Raw genomic sequence first — 23,476 nt, forward strand, 5'->3', positions numbered from 1 at the left:
TGACAGAATGAGACTCAGTCTCAGAATAAAATGAAATAAGGAAATAAAAATGTAATTGTTGAAATAAGAAACTAATGGATGGATTAGACACGAGAAGAAAGAATTAATTATTTAGACGATTCTCTCCAAAAAGTAAGTCAGCATGTCACACAGAGAGACATGAGGATAGATGATAGGGCAGAAGTTGGTGGGCTTGGAGGGGAGAGGAAGATCAGAATGAGGTCCAAAGTGTGTCTTAGTGAAATCCCAGGAGGAGATATTAAAATTATATTAGAAAGTGAAAGAAATAGAAGTTTTATTTATTTATTTATTTATTTATTTATTTATTTTGAGAAGGAGTCTCGCTCTGTAGCCCAGGCTCGAGTGCAGTGGCACGATCTGAGCTCACTGCAAGCTCCACCTCCTGGGTTCACGCCATTCTCCTGCCTCAGCTTCCCAAGTAGCTGGGACTACAGGCACCCACCACCACGCCTGGCTAATTTTTTTGTATTTTTAGTAGAGATGTGGTTTCACCTTTTTAGTCAGGATGGTCTCAATCTCCTGACCTCATGATCCACCAGCCTCAGGCTCCTAAAGTGCTGGAATTATACGCATAAGCCACTGCACCCGGCCCAAAAGCTTTGTGTTTTTACAAATATTAGACATGTTTCTTGTTTAAGAAAAAAAGTCTTCACAATAACGTAGGAGAATAAGAGAGACATTTTTCCAAAAAAGAGAAGTCATTGTGATTATTTTATCTTATTGGAATGTTGGATAATTTAGTCTGCTTCAGTAATCATCAAGCATGCTATGGATTTTCCATTTTTATAGGATCTGTATCTCGGTTAAGGTAATACTGGTAATTTTTGTACTCTATGAAAAATATAGGCCAAAATCATAGACCTTGCATAGAAGCTGGATCATGAAGACAGCTCTGGAGGAACACACAGGTACACACACACAGACACACATATATATAAAGTATACACATATATATATTTTAAAAGCTTTTAAAGCAAAAGCCGGCCCTGCCCCTCTCCCAGAGTTGGCGGCCTCTCCCCTCTCTTAGAGTGGGTGGGGACAGTGGTTGCATGGGCAGCTTTCCTTGTGAGCCAAAGGTCCCTCTGGACACATGATGCCTGGCCACGCCCCCTTTCCCTTTCATCTTTCTCATTAACCAATGGACGTGGAGCATTAAGGCCACGCCCCTATTCTGCCTTCTACTGTATCCCTGGTTACGCCTCCTCTGGCTCAGTCGCACAGCTACCTGGTAGGTGACTGGAGGTGTTGATCAGTGCTTGGTGGGATTTTGCTGATGTGGCCCCAAGCCCGCCTCCCTCCCCACCCTGCGATGGCAGAAGAAACTCGACAAAGTAAATTGGCAGCAGCCAAGAGAAAGGTAAAAACACACCAGGTCACGGACCCCCAACCCAGCCATAGATCCTCTCCAACGACAAGACTGCTGCCAGAGTCCATACCACTCCCGAGGTTCACTGGACTGGGACCCCCACACCGGTGCCTCTGGGCTACCCCCACCAAAGTTTTGTCAGTCAGCCCCACCCCTTCAGCAAGCAACCCAGTCTCTGCCCTCACCAATCACCCCAGGGTGACTTTGGGCAGGTGAATCCTGGGGCTCCCCGCTCCTTTACTGGGCCCTCATCTCCTGCCACCCCAAGCTTGACCTCCCAGGGCTTTTTGGGCTCACATCTCCAAGGACCTGGGTCCCACAGCCCCAGACCCCACCCTCACCAGTCATCCCTGGGTGACTTTAGGCTGGTGAATCCTGGGGCTCCCTGCTGCAGACTCTTCCCTTCCCTCCTGCTGCCTCAAGGTGGACCTCCCTGGGCTGTGTGCACTGGCGTCTCCAAGGACCTGGGTCCCAGCTCTGTTTTTCCCTCCCCTATCATGGAGCGGTGACTCGGACATCATGCTGATGTGGTCCCTCCCCCTCACCAGGAAGAGTGGAATGTAGTGATGTCACAGTCCATCCAGTAACTGTCATTACTGCAAGACTGGCCTTTGATCTTACGACCCAGTCCCCTAAGCATTGCCACCCCATTTCTGGTTCCTCTTGTCACAGCACAAATTTCCAGCTGGAAGGGGAATGGAGATTGGGACCTAGGAGCAAGAGGTTTCAGGCTGCCTCACTCCCTTAACATAAACATTGACAGCGGGAAAAGCCTACACTTCCCCTGTGAGCTCAAAACATTGACAGTACCTCTGGATGGCAACTGGAGAATGGGTTTGACTTGGTTTGGTTTTCTCCCAGGCTTCTACTTTCCAGAGAGATTTTAACAAATTTTTTGTGAGTTCTCCACCTCACATTCTAATTCTCCATGGTTCTGGGACCAGACTGCCCTTCAGTCAGTGGTCTGTGAAGTGAGATTTGCTCATCTTCTGTGGAATAGATCTTGGGAACCTGAACTTGACAGCTTGAATCTTCCTCATATTATGTAAACCTGGGGTACTTTGAGTGCCACAGGATACATATGGGACATCTTTCTGAAGCATCAGTTTCCATTGATTCTCTTGAGATCAAGAGAAAAAACATTAATTTACTTAGGGATGACAGTCACATAGGTTTCTAAGAGTATACCAGACTTCTCTCTGAAATGAGGCTTGGGTTGTCCTCTTTCTGATAAATTCCCAGATTTAACAGAAAGGCTGCCTTCTGCCACGAGGACACATTGACATAAAAGTTTGAGAGGTACTGGTGCACTTCTTCACACTAACAGATGTTTGAGGATGTGTGACTCTAAACCACATGGCATACAGTTCCTGCCTACTTAATGTTTGCTTTTCTACCTCTGCCTCTGGTTTTGGTCCCTGGCAGCTGCTGATTCTTGGTAAAACCCCAGAGTTTGGAGTCAGAAGACTGAGTTGCAAAGTTCGTGTGTCGCCTTTTTCTTTTCTTCTTTTTTTTTCTAGCCATGATATCAATCTCTTTGAGTCACTAAATGATTGTGACAACACCTTGTACAGTTGTTGGTGTCATTAAATCAGATGGTGTATAAGAGTATTTTATAAAAACTGTAAAGGAGGATGTGGCTGCAGGGGCTGATAGTTCTCATGAGTATTACTGCTCTTGTTTCTGACAGTTAAAAGAATATTGGCAGAGAAACAGCCCTGGTGTTCCAGCAGGAGCCAAGAGGAACAGGAAAACAAATGGCAGCATCCATGAGACAGCCACTTCTGGTGGTTGCCACTCACCTGGAGATGTGAGTCTTGGCTGACTAGGTTCCTGGGGACAGGGGACCCAAGGGGCAGTAGAGGGTAATTGTTAAGATTGTGGATGGACTGTTGGGTACCTGTGAAGAATTCTGGGTTTGAATCCTGCCTCTTTGTCTGCTAGGGATATGATTTAGGGCAAGTTGCTTGGCCTCATTGGGCCTCTGTTTTCACATCTGTATAATAGAGGTGATATTGTTTCACTTCCATTTGTGAAGTTTAAATGAGATTTGTTATTGTTGTTTTTATGTTAATCCCTAGTACATGGCCTGCTGTAAACACTCAGGACACTCAGGATATGGTTCGATTTTCCTCATCCCCAGTCTCAAGGGGAAACCAGGACAATGAGAACAGCCACTTGCCATCAGGAGTCACTGAAGGGGCCCCAGGGTGGTGTGGTGGGGAGATGAGAACCACGAGAGAAGTTGGCACAAAGGAGTTATGGAACAAAGGGTCCAAGATAGGCAGAAAAGAAAATGGTGCCAGTTGATGGGGAAGAAAGGAAGTCAGAGGGCTCAGACACTGTGGGGGACAGAACGTCTCCATGTGCACTCTCATCTCTTGTAGTCAGCAACAGGTTTCCACAGGGAAGGCCCTACATCATCTGCTACCCTGAAAGATCTGGAGGTAAGAGGCTCTGGGCAGAGGTGCAGTGACCCTTCGGGTCAACCCCCCAACCTCCTCCTCCAGGTGGGACTGGGTGCCCCTCTGCCAGCTGAGACAGCCCACACACCCCAGCCCTAATGATCGTTCTCTCTACCTCTCCCCCCACTCCTGCTCCACCTCCTCCTCTCTGCATGCACCTCAGAGCCCGTGCCAAGAACAAGCAGTAGTCCTGGATTCAAGGTCCGTAGAAATCGGTCAACTGAAGAACACCATCAAATCTTTGGTAAGAGTCCACTGGGGTCCCCTGATTCCACGCTGCCAATCCTGGGCTCCAGTTTCCCCTTGGGGCCCTGAAGAAAGGGGCTGGGGGTCCCTGGTGCCTGGGACAAATAGGGAGCTTGGGTGCCCAGGCCTCACCTGGAGGGACCCCAGAGCATGCAGCATGGCTCTTCTTTTGCTGCCCTCTTTGCCGACTCTCTCCTCTCCAGAGACCCCTGCTCGAGTCCTTGCTACACGCGCCCTGGGGTTGTTGCCTCTTGGGGAAGTGCTAACCTGACTGGTTGTCAAGGGCCCCGTATTTCTGCCATGACTCAGTCCCTAATTTGCTCTTTGATTCTGGACAAGCCACCTCTCCTTTTTGGGCTCGTGATTCCAGAGGAGGTAGTGAGTATCAAAGGTCTCTGTTAGCTCTCGAGTCTGATATTTAAAGGCTCCCTAGAATGGAAACCTCAGGGCTAAGGGCTCCTGTCTGTCCTTTTCCATCCTATATCTGCTGTAAAGAACCGTACCTGGTCCATACATGCTCAGTAAATGTTTATTGAATGAACCCACTTTTCTAAATCACAAGCTGCCAGAAGGAGGGGCCTTTCTGAAACTCCATCTCTAGAGGTTTATGTTTCTGTCCTCTCAAGAGATTCCAGATTCAGACTTTGAGTTCTGTGGCTGTGGGCAAAAGCCAACAAAGACCCAAATCCTCTGTCCTTGGGAGCTTGAGGAGAGTTTACCGGTTCGTGTTCCCATTAGGTCTGAGAACTTTGCCTTTAAAATCCATTCCTGGCCCCTGCCTACCGCTTCCTGGTCTGGGGAATAGAGTTGAGGGGGCCACCCTCCATCACCTTATTTGACTCTCCCCACAGAAACAACAGAAGAAACAAGTGGAACATCAGCTGGAAGAAGTAACGTGATTTCGTTTCCTTGCAACATGACTGCTGGGTTTGGGGGGCACTCAGACATACAGGCCCCAGTCTCGTCTCACCCACTCCCAGCCTGGGGAAGAAGGCTCACCCTTCAGATTCCACCCCATCCCCACAGGGCCCCTGATAACCTGGTCCCATGGGTGGGCCTGTCCTGGGGCATTGGTTGCATTCTGGGGGCATGTCTCTTGCTGTGCCATCTCTGCCTCCCCCTGGTAAGAGCTCTGTCTTCCTCTTCCTACAGGAAAAGAAAGCAAACAACAAGAAACAGAAAGCCAAAAGGGTGCTAGAGGTGAGTGGAGGGTGTGCAGTTTCCTCCTGTCCTCCGGAGAAGGTTTCTTTCCTTCTCCTTCAGCACTTGCTTGGCTTTTCTCCCAAAGGTTCAAATCCAGACATTGAACATACAGAAAGAGGAACTAAATACAGACCTGTACCACATGAAACGTTCTCTCAGATACTTTGAAGGTGGGAATCTGGGCACCCTGTCATCCTTTAAACTGGCACTTTGACAGGTCTTCAGGGGGAGTCCTTTGGGCCCCATCTCAACTCTCTCATTACAGAAAAGTCCAAGGATCTGGCTGTCCGCCTGCAACATTCATTGCAGCGTAAAGGAGAGTTAGAGAGTGTTCTCTCTGATGTCATGGCCACACAGAAGAAGAAGGCAAACCAGGTGAGTCCAACCACCTGCCCCATCCCCTGGGAGCCTGGCTTTGCAGATGGAGGAGTGAGCCTAAAGGTCCCTTCTGCAGGATGGCGTGTCCTGCCCAGAAGGCAGCATGGCCATTTCTTGCTACTTTTTTGTATGGTTTTTAGTGGCAGCCTGGGGCTGAGTCAGCTGCTGTGGGTGAGTTGGGGGTCACTGTGTGGAGTGAGAACTGGACGCAGAGCTTGGAGGCCAAGTGCCTGCCCCGCCCTTACCTGGCTGTGGTCTTGGGCAAGTCCTAGGTGGGGTATTGGGTACTTGTACTGTGAAGGTACAGAAGGTACCTTTAGTATGTTACCATTTCTGTAGAAAGAGGAAACGTGTGCATGTGTGTGTGTGTGTGTGTGTACATACTATGATAATATACATAAAACATGTCTGCAAGGGTTCATAAAAAATTCAGGAGAGAGCAACAAGATGGCCGGGAGATACTTCCCTTCTGTACCTTCTGAGTTTTGGACTATGCAAATGTATCATCCATTCAAAAAGTGAACAAAAGATTAATTTTCCCCTTCCTATCTGTGCCCCCATCCCCAGCAAGAAAAACGGGCTTAGAGAATTGGATAGACCTGGGTGTTTATATCCCAGCTCTGCCTAAGTGAACTTAGGCAAGCACTTAACCTCAAATACTCCATGTTTTTTCATCTCCACAATAGAGGGAATCATAGTAACTGTCTCCTATGGTGGTTGCGAGGATTAAATGGGATTGTTAGCATGGTACCTGGTGAAGCATTCCACAAAGGTTCAAACAGTGGTAATAATAACAGTAATAACAATAGCAATATTATCTGATCTCTCTGGGCCTCTGTTAGCCAGCTATAAATTCAATCTCATTCCCTGTCCGTTCCAACTTTACTGAGTTCTTTTAAAAACCAGACCACGGGCTTGGAAATGCCTTGATCTTTACTGACCGAGTTGTATATTGGGCCTAGCCCTAGCCCTTTTAAGGGGCACTGTGTGGAATGGCCCAGGCTCTCCAGATTGAAACTTTTCACTCTTCGCCATCCAGTTGTCCGGCCCCAGTAAAGCACGTACGGAGTGGAAGTTAGAGCAGTCCATGCGGGAGGAGGCACTGCTGAAAGCGCAGCTGACACAGGTGAGGTTTTCCGAGGGAGTTATGTGGAAGGACGATGACCCCAGGTGGCCAGGAGCAGGTGAGGACCAGTGACAGCCCTTCCTAACTTCTGTGCCCATTCTTGCAGTTGAAGGAGTCATTTCAACAACTCCAATTAGAAAGACATGAGTATGCTGAACATCTAAAAGGAGAGAGGGCCCGGTGGCAGCAGAGGATGAGAAAAATGTCGCAGGAGGTGAGATCTGACCCTTCAGCCCCCCAACATTAGATAGGTCACTGGATCTTTCTGGGCATCTGTAAAATGGGAATAGTAGAGCCAGAGGTGGTCATGGGTCTGGGCTTTGTGGAGGTAGGGGCAGAGAGGGAGAGGGCAGCCTGTCCAGCCTCCAGCCCCTCTCTCCAGGGCCCTTTCCCCTTGTGCTTTGGGCAGATTTGCACATTAAAGAAACAGAAGCAGCAAGATATGCGTCGGGTAGAGAAGCTGGAGAGGAGCTTGTCCAAACTCAAAAACCAGATGGGTAAGATGGGGCTGGCATGACCTGGGAGCAGGACTGGCATCAGAGGGCTGTGAGGGTGGCTTAGAGTGCCCCAGGGAGGTGGGTGGATGGAAGGGCTTTGAGGCAGAGGGAAAGAGATCTGTGCCAGGAGACGGCAAGTCTTGTCATCTCAATGAGTCTCAGTATCTCAGTGTCCCCATCAGCAAAGAGGGCCCGTTGTCAGCCACCCGCAGTGCTCTTTCTCTGAAAGTGGTTTGGAAGACTGGCTACCATCTGGGTACGAGGAATCATTAGCAGTGAGGCCAAGTTTGAGGAGCCTGAGAGGAGCTGTGCGCCAAGAGGAGGGTTTTTCTTTTCTTTCTTTCTTTCATTTTTTTTTTTTTTTTTTTGAGCATCCAGAGGCCCTTATTATCTGCTTCCTTTGTCAGCTGAACCCTTGCCCCCGGAGCCCCCAGCAGTGCCCTCTGAGGTGGAGCTGCAGCACCTGAGGAAGGAACTAGAGAGAGTGGCAGGAGAGCTCCAGGCACAGGTCAAAAACAATCAGCACATGAGTCTCCTGAACCGGCAACAAGAAGAGAGGATTCGGGAGCAGGAAGACAGGCTTTGGAAGCAGGAGGAGAGGCTTCAGGAGCAGCACGAGAAGCTTCAGCAGCTGGCCAAGCCACAGAGCGTCTTCGAGGAGCCGGTGCGTTGCCCCAACTGGGGAGCCTGCCCTCCTCCCTAGCCCTCCGGGCCTTTGTTTCCCCACCTCTAAAATGGGGCAGTGTAGCCCTCACGTGAAAGGTTACTTCTAAAGGCACCTGTGAGCCAGGTGGCTGTGGGAGAGAGGGGGTGATTTTTCTAACCTGCCTCCAGCCTTCCCAGTGCCATGGGAGGCAGACACCAAGTTCTGGGGTCTCCAGCTGCAGTGGGTGGCTGCTGATTGCTTCTCTCTGTCCAGAACAATGAGAACAAGAGCGCACTGCAGTTGGAGCAGCAAGTAAAGGAGCTACAGGAGAAGCTTGGTGAGGTGAAGGAGACGGAAACCTCCACCCCATCCAAGAAGGGCTGGGAGGCGGGCAGCAGCCTCTTGGGAGGGGAGGTGCCAGGCCAGAGGCAGCTTCCAGCCTGGGGGCTGGTGACCACAGCACCCCCCAGGGCAGTCCTGTGACTGTTTCTTGCTTCCTGCCTCTGACTTTTAAAGGTGGGTAGCCCTGGGCTCCTCTCAGGTCTGGACATCATCATCCCAGCTAGAGGCATGGAGCCCCCAATCACAGGGGAAGAGACAGTGCTATAACAGGCTCCTTATACCAGGTGCAGTGGCTCATGCCTATAATCCCAGCACTTTGGGAGGCTGAGGCAGGAGAATCACTTGAGGTCGGGAGTTTGAGATCAGCCTGGCCAATGTGGTAAAACCTCATCTCTACTAAAATTACAAAAAAAAAAAAAAAATTAGCAGGACACTGTGGCGCATGCCTGTAATTCCACCTACTCGGGAGGCTGAGGCACGAGAATTGCTTCAACCCAGGAGGTGGAGGTTGCAGTGAGCTGAGATTGCACCACTGCACTCCAGCCTGGGCCACAGAGTGACACTCTTGTCTGAAAACAAAACAAAAAGACTCCTTAGATTAAAACTGGATTCCAGCCTCGGTTCCACTGGTCACCATTCAAGTACTTTGCATCTCTAAGTCTCTGTTTCTTTAACTTCAAAGGGAAGTTAGCATTTTCCTTACAGAGGTGCTGAGGATTAAATGAGAAGAGGGTATGAGATTTGAGGCTGGGGAAGGAGGCATGGGGTTCTAGGAAAGGGAGGCAGTCACTTAGGCCTGGAGTAAGGGGACAGGGGCCTGGGTAGCTGACAGAGCCCCACAGTGCCCTCGCTACCCTATTAATGGGCCCAGAATCTGGAAACCAGCCACCACGTGCCCTCACACCCAGGGTCTTCCTGCAGGTGGAGCTGAAGAGCCAAGAGGCTCAGAGTCTGCAGCAGCAGCCAGACCATTACCTGGGTCACCTGCAGCAGTCCGTGGCCACCTATCAGCAGCAGGTGGCCGCCTATCAGCAGCTGACCTGTGAGAAGGAGGCGCTGTACAGGCAGTGACTGCAACAGACCCAGCTAATGAACCAGCTGCAGCAGCAGGAAGCTTGGGGCAAAGCAGTGGCCGAGATGGCCTGCCAAAAGTTGCAGGAGACCCAGGGGAGGGAGCTGCCGAGGATGGGGCTGTGAGGGGGACGACCTGGCAAACTCCATCCCTTCTCACTCTTTCCTGGCCCCTTAGGAGCACCTGGAAGCGGCCAGCCAGCAGAACCAGCAGCTAACAGCCCAGCTTAGCCTCATGGCTCTCCCTGGGGAAGGTACGGGAGACCGCTCAGAGGAAGAGGAGAGAGCCCCAGGAGGAAGGGGGGACTGCTAGCAGCATAGGATTGAGGAGTTGGAAGAGACCTTTAGAACAGCTGGTCATTATGCCGACCGGGTGCCTGCACTGAGTTCGGCATCAGTGTGGTGACCTCCTGTGAGCGGGGGGTCACCAAGTTGCCTAAGGATGGCTGAACTGGCCAAGGTCAGAAAGGGAGCAGGTCAGAACTCCCACATCGACCAGTAGTGGGACTGTGCCTGGGCGGAATCGCAAGATCTTGATTCTTAAAAGTAAAAATAAAGAACAACAGCTCATTGCTCTCTGGGGAGGGGCTGGCTCAGGGTTACACAGTGAGGGTGGAGGTAGAGGTGGGCCCACAGTACCTCCCTTGTTGGGTTGTCTGAAGACCCCTCTGGCCACCCCCCACAGGACACGGAGGAGAACATCTGGACAGTGAGGGGGAGGAGGCACCTCAGCCCATGCCGAGTGTCCCAGAGGACCTGGAGAACAGGGAGGCCATGGTGAGCCTGACTCCCCCCTGCACCCATTTTGCCACCTTTCTCTGTGGTCCCTCCAAGACCCCTTTATGCTCCTCATTTCCCTGCCTTCTGATTTCTCTGGACCCTCACCCCTTCCGAGAGCCAGTGGTCAGACACCATTTCACCTGTGACCAACAGGTGCACTCTCTGAGGCCCCAAGGGAAGGGGCTGCGCTCTACCTCTCTGCCCCATTTCTTCTGTGTATGCCCCTAGAAGAATGCTCACATCTTGCCCTCAGGTGGCATTTTTCAAGTCCGCTGGAGCTAGTGCCCAGGAGAAGCAGGCACAGTTACAAGAGCAGGTGAAAGAGCAGAGGGTGTGCTGCCAGCGCCTGGCTCACCCGGTGGCCTCGGCCCAGAAGGAGCCAGAGGCAGCCAGAGGCCCTGGAGTCCCAGGGCCTGGGGGCGAGTCTGTGAGTGGGGAGACCCACTGGGCCCTGCAGGAAGTCACGGAGAAGCTGGCCCATGCCAGGACTCACCTCCACCTTCTCCATGACTTGAAAATGCCACCTGAAAATGCAGGTCGCTGCCGAGATGTGACTGCAATATTTTGGCTCCAGAGCAGCTTTATGGACCACCTGGAGGAGAAGGCAGACCTGAGTGAGCTGGTGAAGAAAAAAGAACTTTGCTTCATCCGCCACTGGCGAGAGAGATGCCATCAGTGAGTGGGAGGCCAGCGCACGGCAGGGGGAGCTGCAGGGTCGTCGGAGGGGCCCCAGCGTCTGAGCCCTGTCCTCCCGCAGGAAAATCCATCACCTTTTATCAGAACCAGGGGGCCGTGCCAAAGATGCGGCACTGGGAGGAGGACACCATCAGGCTGGAGCTCAGGGAGGAGATGAAGGTAGGGTGTGCAACATCTCTGTGGGGGTGGGGGTGGGGGTGGGGGTGATTGTGGGCGCAGGCAGCGGCATGGCAGCTGAGCACCCCTCCCTCCAGGTGAAGCTGCTGGAGCTGCAGCAGATGGTATTGCGGCTTACAGCAACTACAACAATGGGCACAGAAAATTCCTGGCCGCTGCCCACAACCCTGCTGATGAGCCCGGTCCAGGAGCCCCAGCTTCCCAGGAGCTTGGGGCTGCAGACAAGCATGGTGGTGAGTACAGCCCTCAGGCGGGGTGGGCAGGCAGGAAGAGGGGGCTCCCACTGTGCTGAGATCCCCGCCTCCCTCTCTCCAAAGATCTTTGTGAGGTGAGCCTCACCTCCTCTGCCCAAGGAGAGGCCAGGGAGGATCCTCTCCTTGACAAGCCTACTGCACAGCCCATCGTGCAGGACCACCAGGAGCACCCAGGCTTGGGCAGCAACTGCTGTGTGCCGTTCTTTCGCTGGGCTCGGCTGCCAAGAAGAAGGAGATAAACATCACCATCATCAAAGAGCTGCTCAAGAAATTTTTAAATAAGAAACCAAGTTATGGGGTTAATCTCCTACACAATTCATTTACTTCCTTTGAATGTTAGAGTCACTCATGATTATTTGTGTTTCTAATTTATAGTTTTAAGTTTATTTGTAAAAAGTTAAAAGAGAGTGGGTGTCTGTGGCTCTCACTGATGTTCACTCTGGCATCCTTTAGCATTTTTCTTTTTTAATTTCATAATTGTAGGTCATTAGCATGCATATCGAGTTCACCCTTACGTGGTGGGAGTTCAAACACACAAAGACCCACTCTTTGCCCAAAACTGTTCTCTTTGGTTTGGAATAGGCTGCCATGCTTTTTAAATGTTATTGCAGCATGTATATTCACTACAGAATTCAGACAAAATTTGCCTATGTTCTGCTGTTGTTTGATCTAATCTTAATCACAGTGAGCTCTTCGTTAGCTCAATATGTAGTTTGCCCCCAAGTGTGCACTGTTTATTACTTTGTAATATGCCACTATGAGTACTGACATTTAGAGTTGTTTAAAGGCCAAGAACTGGAAACAGCCTTTCCTCCATTTTCTGTGTATTGGTGATGGGAGTGATAACCTTTTGGGGGAGCTTTTTAAATCTCACAGAAGAGGAAAGTGGCCTCCTCTGGCAGGTACGTGCAGGATAGAATGTGTTTCATCTGTTCCGGTGCCAGGAATTAGCGGTGTATTATGGTGGTTCCCTTAGGATTTGTATGTGCTCTGGGCTCATGAAGATACTGCATCATGAGCTGCAGCAGTTGCACTCTTTTTCGATGACCTAAAAAGGGCTTATTTCTGAGGAATGAAAGGTTCCCATCGTTGACTGTGGATGTGGAAAGCCTTTCCTAGCTTAGAGCATTTGTATCTACAATACATTTTAAAGTCAGAGTTCATGTTACCTGTTTTAATCACATGACTACATGCCCCAGTACACAAAAGTGCACTGGTTGGCATTCTTCTTGATGTATTTAGTGAAGATCATAAGAAATCCTTTACGAGTTCAAATGTCCCTGGAACAGGCATACAGGCTCTAGTCAAGAATGAATTAGAGTGAAGGAAAGCTGTGTGACACCTGGCATTCCTCTCTGTTCACGGAGATTCTTTGAGGCTTGAAGATTGATTTTACCATCTAGACCTCTTTGGCTAATACCTATTCTTCAACCACCTTGGTTACTCTGACATAGGAATTTACTTCTTTTTCCTTGAATGGAAAACACTTTAAAAAATAATAGAAACATTATTATAAACTAATATATGTGAGATACTTAGTTGAAACAAAAAGGAGTTTTAGTAGATGGTATTATACTCTCTTTGAAAATCAAGGAGAAGTTTATGAAACTTAAAATGTGTACAAACTGCAGTGCAATCTACTGTTCGTGAATGTCAATGTATTATCAGGAAACGTGTCTATACAATCACAGAGTTATATTTTCTCGCAGACTTCTTTACAAAGTGAAATATATTTTTGTACCTCTGGGTTTCTGTTCGGGACATATTTTGTGCAATATTTATGTGATTGTGCCTATGCATGATGAATGAATGTGTTTCAGTTATATATTGCCTAAATCATAACTTGATGATGCTTGGGAAAGACTCAACAGTTAAAACTTCATGAAGTTCTAATGTCTGTGTTCCAAAACACATCACATTGTTAGGATGCAGGGAGATAGGTGTGTGTGCTCCCTGCGGTGGGGATTTCTAGTTACTAGATCATCTCCATTTTTAGCATTTGGCATCCTCATGATACTTCTATAAATATGACATTAACAGGAGAGCAACAATACGATTTTACCGATGGAATAACAGATTTGCTGGCATTCACTGAAAGAATGCAAATATTCAGTCCTTGTGACTTCAACTGACTCTTCCAAATTGTATGAATGTATCAATGTATTAGATAAACCCAGTTTCAGAATGATAAAGAAAAAATGTTAGACCAAATAATGCGGCTAATTAACAGTGGTACGATTTCTAGCCCGTGGGTTTAAAATGCACTTAAAGTCCTGTTCTCGCCTTTTATTTTCTGAACTTGCCGCTTTTGCATTCTTTGAGTTCAGTTTAAAGACAGTTACTTTAAGAGCATTTTAAACCCTCGGGCTAGAAATCGGACCACTGTTAATCAGCCACATTATTTGGTGTTTTTTCTTTTATCATTCTGAAACTGGGTTTATCTAATACATTGATAAATTATTTCAAAGGTACTTTTATCGTTGAAATCACTTCACTTTTACCCTGATAAATATCAGTGACTAGGAATGACCTTCGGATAGCGTTTAGCATCTGTAACCAATCTGACAATAATGTGTTCATGAGGTGCCTATGGATTAAATCTCACACTGGCATATTTAAGCTGAAGGTCAGTCTGGAAACTAAATTTACTATATTGACTGAAATACCACTCTTTGTGTAGGTATTTGTCATATATTTAAGAAAAAGCTAAAAAGAATGGAAATTGTATGACAATAACTTAAGTCTTTCTCCAAAGTGCATGCAGTCTTTTGCGATACCTCATTCAGCCGAGTATTTGTGCTCTTCCTCATTCAGTATAAGGCAGCTTTCAGTCTGCTTAGAAGGCAACATTGGAATGTTAGAGTTCATCAGAAACATAGAATTTTAAACTGTGAGTTCCACTGAATACATTTTAATTTCTGTAGGAAGAATCAAAATACCTAAAGATGGCAATATATAATTATCATTTTAAAAGTATTTGATTAAACCTGATAATTTTCCAGAAATGAAAAATAAAATCAGCTCTAAAACCAAAGCTGATTTTAGAAAATTTGAAAATGTAAATCAGCCCTATCCATAATATAGTTTCTCTAAAACTTTATCTTAAAGAGTCATTTTAAAATAATATAACTATTAAAAAATGTAACTGCTATCTTAATGTTCTGAAGTAACTTAAAACATTTTAAAATATGAATACTGTAGTATAAAAGAAAGAAATGGTGGGAACGAAAAGCAGAGAAAGAAATGCCAATTCCAGTCCAAAGTTGTATTTGCCAAGTTTTCTTAGAATGAATTTTACCAGTTTATGAATTATTGTAAACAGAATGTGTCATGGAAATACTGAAAGATTTTTCCCTAGAGTGGCCTTATTGACTGCTGGTGTGATGCCACTGTAATGTAATAAATTATTAAGTTGTTTCAATGTGTTGTTTTTGCCTTAAAATTTTATTTTGCGTTTCTTGAAAACTATAGTATTAAAGGTATTGATACTGTGCAAATGCTGGGCGTGCTTGGCATGAGATAATGTGTTTCATGTTTACAAAGTTGTAATATAACTATGCAAGTGTTTCTTAAAAACCAAAATAAAAAAGTTATGGGTTTATTTAAAAACTTTTATTAAAGTTTTATAAAAAGTTATTTTATTAAATAACTTTTTATTAAAAAAAGTTATGGGGCGAAAAAGTTATGGGATAAAAAATGTTAAAAAGTTGTGGCAAAAAAACTTCTGGGAAAAAAGTAGAAAAAAGTTTTATGAAAAGTTACAAAAAAAGTTATGAAAAAGAAGTTATGGGATTTTTTTAAAAAGTCATGGAATAAAAATAAAAATTAAAAGGAGGCCCCTGTCAGCAAAGCCTGGAGAAGTGGGGCTGGAGTCTCCACCGCCACCATGTCCCTACCACCCCTTCCCAGGCACCCCTTTACAATTAGGGTAGCAGCACAAGACCTCTGTCTAATGGGGAAAGACAAACAGACCCTTTGCCAGCTTGACCAGGGCTGAGTCCCTAAATTTCTGGATGATGATGATTGTTATTTAAGAGCCAGAGGCTGGTGGAGTTGGTTTGTTTGGAGGAGGCCTGATGCCCCCCTTACTCTCACCATGGCAACTTTTCCCTCAGGGGGGCTCCCATCTTCTTATTCAGAGAGGTAGCTGAGGCCGGAAAGTGGGGCTAACTGTGGACCAGCGAGGGCATGGGCTGCTGGGGTGGCCCACCTTCCCCGGTGTACATACTGTGTCTGTGTAACATTTTGTATATTCCAGAGGGTAGGGCTGCCCCTGTATCATACCTAGCAGAGGTTGGAGCTGTCACGTGGGGAGAAGGTTCTAATAATTATTTGTGGCTGGGAAACTTATTTATTGCTAGCATAGGACAGAGGAAGGAGGCGGGGATGGGGTCGTGGCTCTCTGGTGGTATGATCACAGCTTACTGCAACCTCCAACTCTTAGGCTCAAGTGATCCTCCCACCTCAGCCTCCCAGGTAGCTGGGAGTATAAGCATGCACTACTATGCCTGGCTAATTTTTAAATTTTTTTGTAGAGAAAAGGTCTTACTATGTTGCCAATGCTGGTCTTGAACTCCTGGCCTCAAGCGATTCTCCCATCTTGGCCTCCCAAAGCACTGGGGTTACAGGCATGAGACATTGCTCCTGTCCATAAGATTTTCTCTTTATTACTGTTTTGTTGTTGGTGGTGGTGTTTTGTTTTGTTTTTATTTTTTGACAGAGTCTCGGTCTGTTGCCCAAGCTGGAGTGCAGTGGTGCAATCTCTGCTCACTGCAACCTCCGCCTCCTGGTTCAAGCAATTCTTATGCCTCAGCCTCCCGAGTACCTAGGGTTATAGGCATAAGCCACTGTGCCTGGCTAATTTTTGGATTTTTAGTAGAGACAGAGTTTTGCCGTGTTGGCCAGATTGGTCTTGAACTCCTGGCCTTAAGCAATCCGCCCTCCTCAGCCTCCCAAAGTGCTGGGATTACAGGTGTGAGCCACTGCTCCTGGCTAAGATCCCATCTCTATTTAAATAAAAAAAGAAAATTCAGAATCTGTGGAACACAGAACACCAAAGGCCAGTTATTTACCTCTCTGAGGTAATCTGTGTAAACAATTTGATATATATCCTTTCAAGTTCATACTTGCTATGCATACATATATATACACACATACGTTGACATAGTCCCCCTTCCCTGCTGTCATGATATTAGTCTTCCTTTTTTTGTAGAAATTGGACCAACTCTATGTTCTTTGCTGGCCCGTATTTCTCCTATTCAGTGATGTGTTACGAATGTGTGTTTAAGTCAATGTATGCAACTCTTCAATATCATTTTAAAAGGTTAAATATACGATCATATGAAGGCATTAGAATTTATTCCAACAGTTCCATTTTGCACATTTAATAATTTCCATTGATTTGCCAGGAAGAACATTCTCGTGTCATGGCTAAATCCTTTTGTACGGCCATCCTTAATTATTCCCTGAAGATAAACTTTTAAATAAAGTTGCTAGATGAGTCTCGTTTCTTAAGTTCTTTTTTGGTAGTTTATATGTAACACTGTAGTTTTATATATACTTACAAATACCTATAGTGCCAGTAGAAAATGGGATAAAATTAAACTCTTTCACATATGCCAAATATATTTTGATTTAGCGCTTTATTAAGTGCATGATTACAGTCTCTGTATCTTTTGATTTACCTTCCTATCTTTACAATTTTCAGGCGAGATACTTAGAGGTCACATAATAAATTAAGGTTTTCTTTTTTAAATAATCTCCATCTTTCTAAATATGGTGAGTCACAGTAAGCTATTTTTGGATTGTTGAAAGCTGTGACTCTGTTCTAAATTGGAGCCCAGAAATCATGCCACTTACAAAATATGCTTTGTCTTCCAACATCAGAGTGTCTGGTAGAAGGTGACTGTTCTTGGAATTTAAAAAATCGGAACAGGACAAGACAAGAATCTGGACACTTTTTCTGTTTCTGATAATATGGTTGAGTAGGTAGACATGCTGGATAATCCTTGCAAAGACATACTTGACCTTGCCAAAAAAAAAGAAATCCAGAATCTCTAAGAATGAAGACGAAGTGAAAATCAGAAGGGCTACTGAGAGAATAATGGGGAAGCAGCCCCAGTTATCAAGGGACGTGTCCATGTGTTCAAGAGAAAGTTTCAGACGTAAAAAAAAGTTGAGAAAAATAATATAATATATATTATATATAATAAATGATACAATTGCCCTACATATACACATCATCAACAATTTTTCATTCATGGTATGGACAGTTTTTTTTTTGTTTTTTTGTTCGTTTGTTTGTTTTTAAAGGTGGGATTTTGCTGTGGTTGCCCAGGCTGGAGTGCAGTGGCATGATCTTGGCTCACTGCAACTTCCACCTCCCAAGTTCAAGCGATTCTTCTGCCTCAGCTTCCCGAGTAGCTGGGATTACAGGCACCCGGCACCACATCCGGCTAATTGTTGTATTTTTAGTAGAGATGGTGTTTCACCACGTTGGCCAGGCTGGTCTTGAACTCCTGACCTCAGGTGATCCACCTGCCTCGGTCTCCCAAAGTGCTGAGACTACAGGCGTGAGCCACCACACCTGGCCACAGCCAGTTTTGTTTCATTTATATTCCCACTTCATTTATATACATTCCTTCTTCCTCTGAATTATTTTGAAGTAAAACCTATACATCCTGTCATTTTTTAATTACCTTATATGTATCTGTGGAAGACAAGGAATTCTTAAAAATAAATATATTCACAATGCCATTAAATATCAAAAAATTAATATTCTGAAAATAGCCACAAATCCAGAGTTGACATTTTCTTGACTTTCTCATAGGTGATTTTTTTTCTAGTTTATCTATTTCAATCAGATAACTGTTTGCTCATATTTACATTCCTTACTGAACAATGTCTAAACTTAAACTGACATAAAATGGAGCTGATCTTCTGACCAGATGCTTAGTGTAAGAAAAACTTCAAACTGCAAGAGGAATCCCTCCAAATATAGAAAGGACCAGTATTTTAAGAGGTATGTTAACTAAAATGTGGCAATGCAAGGAGCAGAGCAGGAAGAACCTTTAAGTCCTAAACTTACAAGTCAATTTCATAGTCAGTTTCCGTGGTCCTTCCACAACAACCTCTGGTATCTGTTTTCTCTACAACGGAGGTAACAATAGTAGCTATTTCAGAGCAAGAAAAGGCTTAGAGCAGTGCTGCAAGAGGGTCGTGGCTATATAAAGTTTAGCTATTTGTATATTGTAACTAACTTTTTTTTTGTCAATAATAGATTTCTTTTGGAAAAGTAGCAGCCTCCTGTCTGGGGACACCTGCAGTTCCACTAAGTGAACATTGGTGTCTGCTAACCTTTGCCTCTATTTCTCTCAATATACTGTGAAGCTGTTCCTGGATTTAGCAATTTTATATACTTCTTTTCCTTTATTATTCTTTTTTTCCTTTCCCTTTTCCTGAGACACAGTCCTGCTCTGTCACCCAGTCTGGACTGCAGCAGCGCCATCATGGCTCACTGCCACCTCCACCCCGGGCTCAAGCAATCCTCCTACATCAGCCTTCAGAGTAGCTGGGACTACCCAGGGGGGCCCACCAGGTCTGGCTAATCTTTGTGGTTTTTGTTTTGTTTTTCAGTTAAGGGACTGGGTTTCGGGCCAGGCGCGGTGACTCAGGCCTGCAATCGCAGCACCCCGGAAGGCCGAGGCCGGCGGATCACCCCAGGTGAGGAGCAGGAGACCAGCCCGAGCAACATGGAGAAACCCCAACTCAACCTAAATAAATAAATAAATAAATAAAAAAGTAGCCAGGCTTGGTGGCTCACGCCCTTGATCCTAGCCACTCAGGAGGCTGAAGCAGGAGAATCACCCAAACCCGGGAGGCGGAGGCCCGGCGAGCCGAGACCACGCCACTGCACTGCAGCCTGGGCAATAAGAGGGAAACTCCGCCTCAAAAAAAAAAAACAAAAAAAACAAAAACAGGTTTCACCATGTTGTCCAAGCGGGTCTGGATCTCCTAGGCTCAAGCGATTTGCCACACTCAGCCGTCCAAAATCCTGGGATCACAAGCGTGAGCCATGACACCAGGCCGATCTATTCCTGTCTGATTAAAAATTGGGCCGGTTGCGGTGGTTCACACCTGCGATCCCAGCACCCCGGGAGGCTGAGGCGGGCGGATAACCTGAGGTCAGATTGAGGCCAGCCTGACCAACATGGAGAAACCCCATCTCTACCAAAAAAGAAAAAAAAAAATAAGCTGGGCATGGTGGCTTACGCCTGCAATCCCACCACCCCGGGAGGCCAAAGCAGACGGGTAATCTGAGGTCAGGAGTTTGAGACTACCCTGACGAAGGGAGAAACCCCGTCTATACCAAAAAAAAACCAATTAGCCGGGCATGGTGGCTCATGCCTGCAATCTCAGCCACTTGGTAAGCTGAGGCAGGAGAACCACCCAAATCCGGGAAGCGGAGGCCGCGGGGAGCTGAGACCGCGCCACTGCACTCCAACCGGGCAACAAGAGTGAAACTGACTCAAAAAAAAAAAAAAAAAAAAAAAAAGAGACCGGGTTTCACCGTGTTGCCCCGGCCTGTCTGGAATTCCTAGGCTCAAGGGATCCCCGGCCCTATTCCTTTCTGATTTATAGATTAGGCCTTGCGCGCTGGCTCACGCTTGCAATCCCAGCACCTCCGGACGCCGAAGCGGGCGGATAACCTGAGGTGGGAAGTTTGAGACCAGCCTTATGAACATGGAGAAACCCCATCTCCAACAATAAAAACAAAAACAAACAAAAAACAAAATGAGCTGGGCATGGTGGCTCATGCGTGCAATCCCAGCCACTCGGGAGGCTGTGGCAGGAGAACCACCCAAACCCGGGAGGCGGAGGCCCGTTGAGCCAAGACCTCACCACTGCACTCCAGCCTGGGCAACAAGAGCGAATCTTTGCCTCAAAACAAACAAAAAGTGACCAGGTTTCACCATGTTGCCCAGGCAGGTCTGGAACTCCTAGGCTCAAGCGATCCGCCGCGCTTGCCGTCCAAATTCCTGGGATCATAAGCGTGAGCCACCATGCCAGGCCGATCTAGTCCTTTATGATTAATAAACTGGACCGGGCGTGCTGGCTCACGCCTGCAATCCCAACATCCCCAGAGGCCGAGGAGGCGGGCAGATAACCTGAGGTCGGGAGTTTGAGACCAGCCTGATGAATATGGAGAAACCCTGCCTGTACCCGCCCCCCCCCCGCCAAAAAAAAGAGAGATCGGGTTTCACCATGTTGCCCAAGCCAGTGTGGAACTCCTAGGCTCAAGTGACCCCCAGCGCTCGGCCGTCCGACGTCCTGGGATCACAAGCGTGAACCACCACGCCAGGCTGATCTATTCTTTTCTGATTAATCAATTGGGCCTTGCGCGCTGGCTCACGCCTGCAATCCCAGCATCCCCGGAAGCCAAGGCAGGCAGATAACCTGAGGTCCTGAGTTTGAGACCAGCCTGACCAACAGGGAGAAACCCTGTGTGTCCCAAAAAAAAAAAAAAGAAAAGAAAATTAGCCAGGCATGGTGGCTCACACCTGCAATCTCAGCCACTAGGGAGGCTGAGGCAGGAGAACCACCCAAACCCAAGAGATGGAGGTGGCAGGGAGCCGAGACTGCACCACTGCACTCCAGCCTGGGCAACTAGAGCGAAACTCTGCCTCCAAAAAACAAAAAAAAGAGAGAGAGACCGAGTTCCACCATGTTGCCCAGGCCAGTCTGGATCTCCTAGGCTCAAGTGATCCCCAGTGCTCCATCATCCAAAGTCCCTGGATCACAAGCGTGAGCCACCACGCTAGGCCGATCTATTCCTCTCTGATTAATAAATTGGGCGGGGTGTGGTGGCTCACACCTGCAGTCCTGTAGAGGGATTTTTAAGGAATTAGATAGACTCATGGGGTTTAGGAGGACATTTGTTAATTATTTAGGTGCACCGGCCCAGTCGGATTAACATTTAAAGGATTGAGTACTGAACCAAGAGTTACCTTTCAAGCATTATGTGGGGCGAAGGGGGAGATCTGTGCAGGGAGAAGCATATTATAGAAGCGAGAAACAAAGATAGTTATTTAATTGAAACATGCATTATATTATTTTTTACTATTTAAGGAAAAATACGTTTTGTGACTTGAGTTTATTTGTTTAGTGACCTTGTAGTTGCACAGTTAGGGAATTAGTCGGGCATGGTGGCTCACACTGCAATCCCAGCCACTCGGGAGGCTTTGGCAGGAGAACCACCCAAACCCCGGAGACGGAGGTCTGGCAAGCTGAGACCTCGCCACTGCACTCCAGCCTGGACAGCAAGAGCAAATTTCCCCCTAAAAAAAAAAAAAAATATGACTGGGTTTCACCATGTTGTCCAGGCCGGTCTGGAACTCCTAGGCTCAAGCAATTTGGCTCTGGATGTCTTTAACTTGTGATTGAAAGCATATTAAGATGTTGGGTGTATCAACAGTCCAGAGGACAAGAAGGAAAATCCTGGCATGTGAAATATTCTGCAACAAGAAAAGCAATTGGAGGTTGCCCACCCCCGTCTCTTTCCTGGAAGTTCCCTAGTAAGAAGTAAAAGAGATAATGGCTTTCGAGTGCATGTTTTTCCTGGAATTGGAAGGAATTTTAACAAAGGAGCCCTTCACAATGAAACCCCCCCACACCCCTGCTTTTCACCTGAAGTAGGACAAGATCGTCGCCCCCACCATCATTCTCCATGTGACCCCAGGTGGGGATGGGTAGTGGACACTACTGATAAGCTCTTAGCAATTTCCCTATTTGTGGACTCTGAAGCTCCTTAGCTTGACAACTGATGCATAAGTTTTCTTTTGTGGGATAAGAATAGGAGAATAGGTGACCTTTTCCCCCTGAATTCCCATCCTGGGGCCAGGGAAGAGAGCCCAGGATCCCTTCTCTTGGCCTTCACACTGTGGGAAAGAGTACCTAGAGTTAAAAGCCTGATAAATGTCCTCGAACAGCTTTGAAAATCACGAGGTCAGGAGATCGAGGCCATCCTGGCTAACACGGTCAAACCCGTCTCTACTAAAAAAAAAAAAAAAAATACAAAAAATTAGCCGGGAATGGTTGTGGGCGCCTGTAGTCCCAGCCACCGGGGAGGCTGAGGCAGGAGAATGGTGTGAACCCGGGAGGGGGACCTTGCAGTGAGCTGAGATCGAACCACTGCACTCCAGCCTGGGCGACAGAGCGAGACTCAGTCTTAAAAACAAACAAACAAAAAAAAAAAAAGAAAAGAAAAGAAAAAAGAAAATCACTCGGCGTGAGCGCTTGCCCCCTGAACAAATGTCCAAGTGTATCACTATGGGAATGCCTCTTGGGTCACACAGAGGTAATTCTCTTTGTAAATAGATTCATGTCATTTGTCTCGTTTCTGAACAGTTTCAAAAGAATTATTTGGTGAAGTCAGTTTCCTAGGAGAATCCATCACATTTCCCCAGAGATATTTCCACCCTTGCAAACCATTAGATAAAGAACAGGCCACGCACAGTGGCTCACACCTGTAATCCCAGCACTTTGGGAGGCCAGGCGGGTGGATCATGAGGTTAGCGGATCGAGACCATCCTGGCTAACAGTGTGAAACCCCGTCTCTACTAAAAATACAAACAATTAGCCAGGTGTGGTGGCAGGTGCCTGTAGTCCCAGTTACTCAGGAGGCTGAGGCAGGAGAATGGCATGAACCTTGGAGGCGGAACTTGGAGTGAGCCAAGATTGCGCTACTGCACTCCAGCCTGGGCGACAGAGTGAGACTTTGTCTAAAAAAATAAAAAAACAAAAACACGTCAAGAACAAATTAGTCCTCGTGGTAGGCCACCCCCACCCCATCTCCAGTTCACCACTTCAATCATACTACTTTTGCAGTGGATTTGAAGCCAAGCTTTCACATCAGAGCCCTCCAACCAAGAGCCTGACTGTATAACTCCTAAGAACAATCAAGTAAGAATGTTTTTCTTTCCATTCCTCACATCTGGTATCTGTTGCCTTGTGAATGGGGTGCCCATCAGCAGGAAGGGTTAGAACTAGGGTAAGTGTGTAGGGAGCAAGCCTTGAAAAGAAACAGATGAGGAAAGAGTAGCAAAATCAAGACTGTCCCAGGAAGTGAGTGTCAGTCAAAGGTTTTGAAATCCCTCAGATAGTTACTTCTGCTGTCTTGGTTTTGTCCACCTCCCCTCTTTTTTCACAT

General features: G+C 46.9%; 1 protein-coding gene and 1 long non-coding RNA gene across 3 annotated transcripts; one reads left to right on the top strand and one right to left on the bottom strand.

The window, feature by feature from the left end:
• Positions 1-1,232: 1,232 nt before the first annotated feature.
• Positions 1,233-11,507, top strand: LOC117976132 (putative golgin subfamily A member 8I). The gene is made up of 19 exons (XM_055098859.2): positions 1,233-1,378; positions 3,078-3,197; positions 3,775-3,834; positions 4,016-4,096; positions 4,950-4,988; positions 5,251-5,298; positions 5,387-5,471; positions 5,567-5,676; positions 6,719-6,805; positions 6,912-7,019; positions 7,215-7,302; positions 7,710-7,966; positions 8,222-8,290; positions 9,540-9,615; positions 10,047-10,138; positions 10,716-10,816; positions 10,899-10,996; positions 11,092-11,247; positions 11,332-11,507. Exons 1-19 carry the CDS (start codon positions 1,295-1,297, stop codon positions 11,505-11,507), a joined length of 1,935 nt encoding a protein of 644 aa, XP_054954834.2. The 5' UTR covers positions 1,233-1,294.
• LOC134729128 (uncharacterized) lies at positions 4,976-15,808 on the bottom strand. 2 transcript variants are annotated; one of them, XR_010110039.1, is made up of 4 exons: positions 12,438-15,808; positions 11,354-11,486; positions 10,635-10,733; positions 4,976-8,213 (listed from the first exon to the last, which is right to left on the bottom strand). It is a non-coding gene; the product is annotated as an uncharacterized LOC134729128 (long non-coding RNA). The 2 variants fall into 2 exon arrangements; XR_010110038.1 differs by lacking the exon at positions 12,438-15,808 and having other exon boundaries at positions 4,976-8,859.
• Positions 15,809-23,476: the final 7,668 nt, after the last annotated feature.

This window comes from Pan paniscus, chromosome 16 (assembly GCF_029289425.2).
Source record: "Pan paniscus chromosome 16, NHGRI_mPanPan1-v2.0_pri, whole genome shotgun sequence".
Classification (NCBI taxonomy): Eukaryota; Metazoa; Chordata; class Mammalia; order Primates; family Hominidae; genus Pan; species Pan paniscus.

What these genes read in the sequence shown, in the direction of transcription:
- LOC117976132 (XM_055098859.2), top strand. Translation starts at nt 1,295, where the DNA reads ATGTGGCCCCAAGCCCGCCTCCCTCCCCACCCTGCGATGGCAGAAGAA. An exon ending in CAAACTCAAAAACCAGATGG is followed by an intron (nt 7,303 to 7,709) that starts GTAAGATGGGGC and finishes TTCCTTTGTCAG; the next exon opens with CTGAACCCTTGCCCCCGGAG. An exon ending in GGCTGCAGACAAGCATGGTG is followed by an intron (nt 11,248 to 11,331) that starts GTGAGTACAGCC and finishes CTCTCTCCAAAG; the next exon opens with ATCTTTGTGAGGTGAGCCTC.